At 40.9% G+C, this 1,586-nt stretch overlaps 1 protein-coding gene across 2 annotated transcripts in view; it reads left to right on the top strand.

Moving 5' to 3' along the window:
• The window catches only part of LOC102204272 (uncharacterized), a 32,942-nt gene that overhangs the window by 15,476 nt on the left and 15,880 nt on the right, over positions 1–1,586 (top strand). For both annotated transcript variants that reach the window (XM_005753428.1, XM_005753429.1), the window contains exons 17-18: positions 1,067–1,105; positions 1,199–1,339. In XM_005753428.1, the coding sequence (XP_005753485.1) occupies positions 1,067–1,105; positions 1,199–1,339 (180 nt within the window). The remainder of the gene's footprint in view (positions 1–1,066; positions 1,106–1,198; positions 1,340–1,586) is intronic.

The raw sequence follows: 1,586 nt of genomic DNA on the forward strand, positions 1-1,586 counted from the left end.
ACCTCTGTCATCATTTCAAGTGGGGGAACTTGCACAATCGGTGGCTGACTAAATACGTTTTTGCCCCACTGTAGGTGTAAATAAACTGCAGATGACACCACACAGAAGAGGTAGCTCTTCTGTGTGGTGTCATCCGCTTTGCCAGAGGTTGTATGGTTTCCCCGATTTATAAATCCTGGCAATCCTCCTGGCACTTGACAGCGTACACTATGTTACTCTGTTCGTGTCGGGGGACCTGATCCTTGGGCTGGACCAAGGATTAATTAGGTGTCATTGGGACGCTACAACACAGAGCGAACACCATCCCCACAGACAAAGCAGCCAGGAAAGCAGAAGAACTTCACATTAAGAAGGCCCTGAGTAAATGTGGTTATCCTATCTGGACTTTTGTCAAAGCTCGGAAGCTTCAGCCAATCCAGGAGAGAAGGACAACCGCTGCCTAAGCGAAAACCTTTAGTTGATCTGGTGTGTGTCAGGAGTACCGGAACAGTTGAGACACTTTTTTTTTTCTTGATACCATGTTTCTGTGGCTTTTAAACCCCAAAACACACTGTGGCAAACATTGCTCCACCCAAAGGGGACACTGGAACAATCTCCCAGTTGATGTCTTTACGTCTGAGTCCATTCAATCGTTTAAATTGCGCCTAAAACCCACTTGTTCAATTTGGCGTTTGACGCAAATTAGTTTGACTTTCAACCGGTGCATTTACTCGTTATGCTCTGCCCCGAATTTTACCCACATTGCAGTACTATTGTGAAGCTGTTTGATGTTATGTTTTGATTTATGACTTAAAAGATACCTTAAAATGTAATGCAATGTACCTTACAGCACCTTGAGGCAGCTGTTGTGATTTGGCGCTATATAAATAAAATCGAATTATACCTTTGGGATAGGGACGTGTTTTACAATTTTGGTTGGATAATTTTTCAAAATGTTTGATATAGTTACATAATTTATACATTTTCTAAAACTGTATGCTGTTTACTGCATACAGTTTATGAGTTGGATAATTGAATTTACAGAATAGCAATGTGTGTGACAATATCTTTTAAAATCTTTTTGTAGGAGGTCATGTACAGAAATCTGATGAAATGGAGCAATATTGTAAGTAAGCTATCACTTAATTATATCTGTAGTCATCCAAAAAAAGTTTTTCTATTTCCTGCTCCTTAACAGCGGCTTTTCATTGTTTTTCAGCACGTTCCAGATTCAGAGTCTCTGGAGGAGCGGCTGATCTGTGTGGAGATCTCTGAGACATCTGTGGACCTCATCATGATGGTCATGCAAGTGGTGGCATTCAGTGGTTCTTTTGTCAGATTCTTGCCACTTGCTAACAGGGTACGACACACACCTACACCCCCCCTCCCCCCCCCCTCCCCGTGTTTTCAGTTGCATGACTGCATTAACGGTTTTGCTTACAGTGGGATGCAAAAGTTTGGACAACCTTGTTAATAGTCATTATTTTCCTGTATAAATCGTTGATTGTTACAATAAAAAATGTCAGTTAACTATATCATATAGGAGACACACACAGTGATATTTGAGAAGTGAAATGAAGTTAATTGGATTTACAGAAAGTGTGCAA

This window comes from Pundamilia nyererei, unplaced genomic scaffold (genome assembly GCF_000239375.1).
Source record: "Pundamilia nyererei isolate P.nyererei 1_Seehausen unplaced genomic scaffold, PunNye1.0 scaffold00427, whole genome shotgun sequence".
NCBI classification, from domain to species: domain Eukaryota; kingdom Metazoa; phylum Chordata; class Actinopteri; order Cichliformes; family Cichlidae; genus Pundamilia; species Pundamilia nyererei.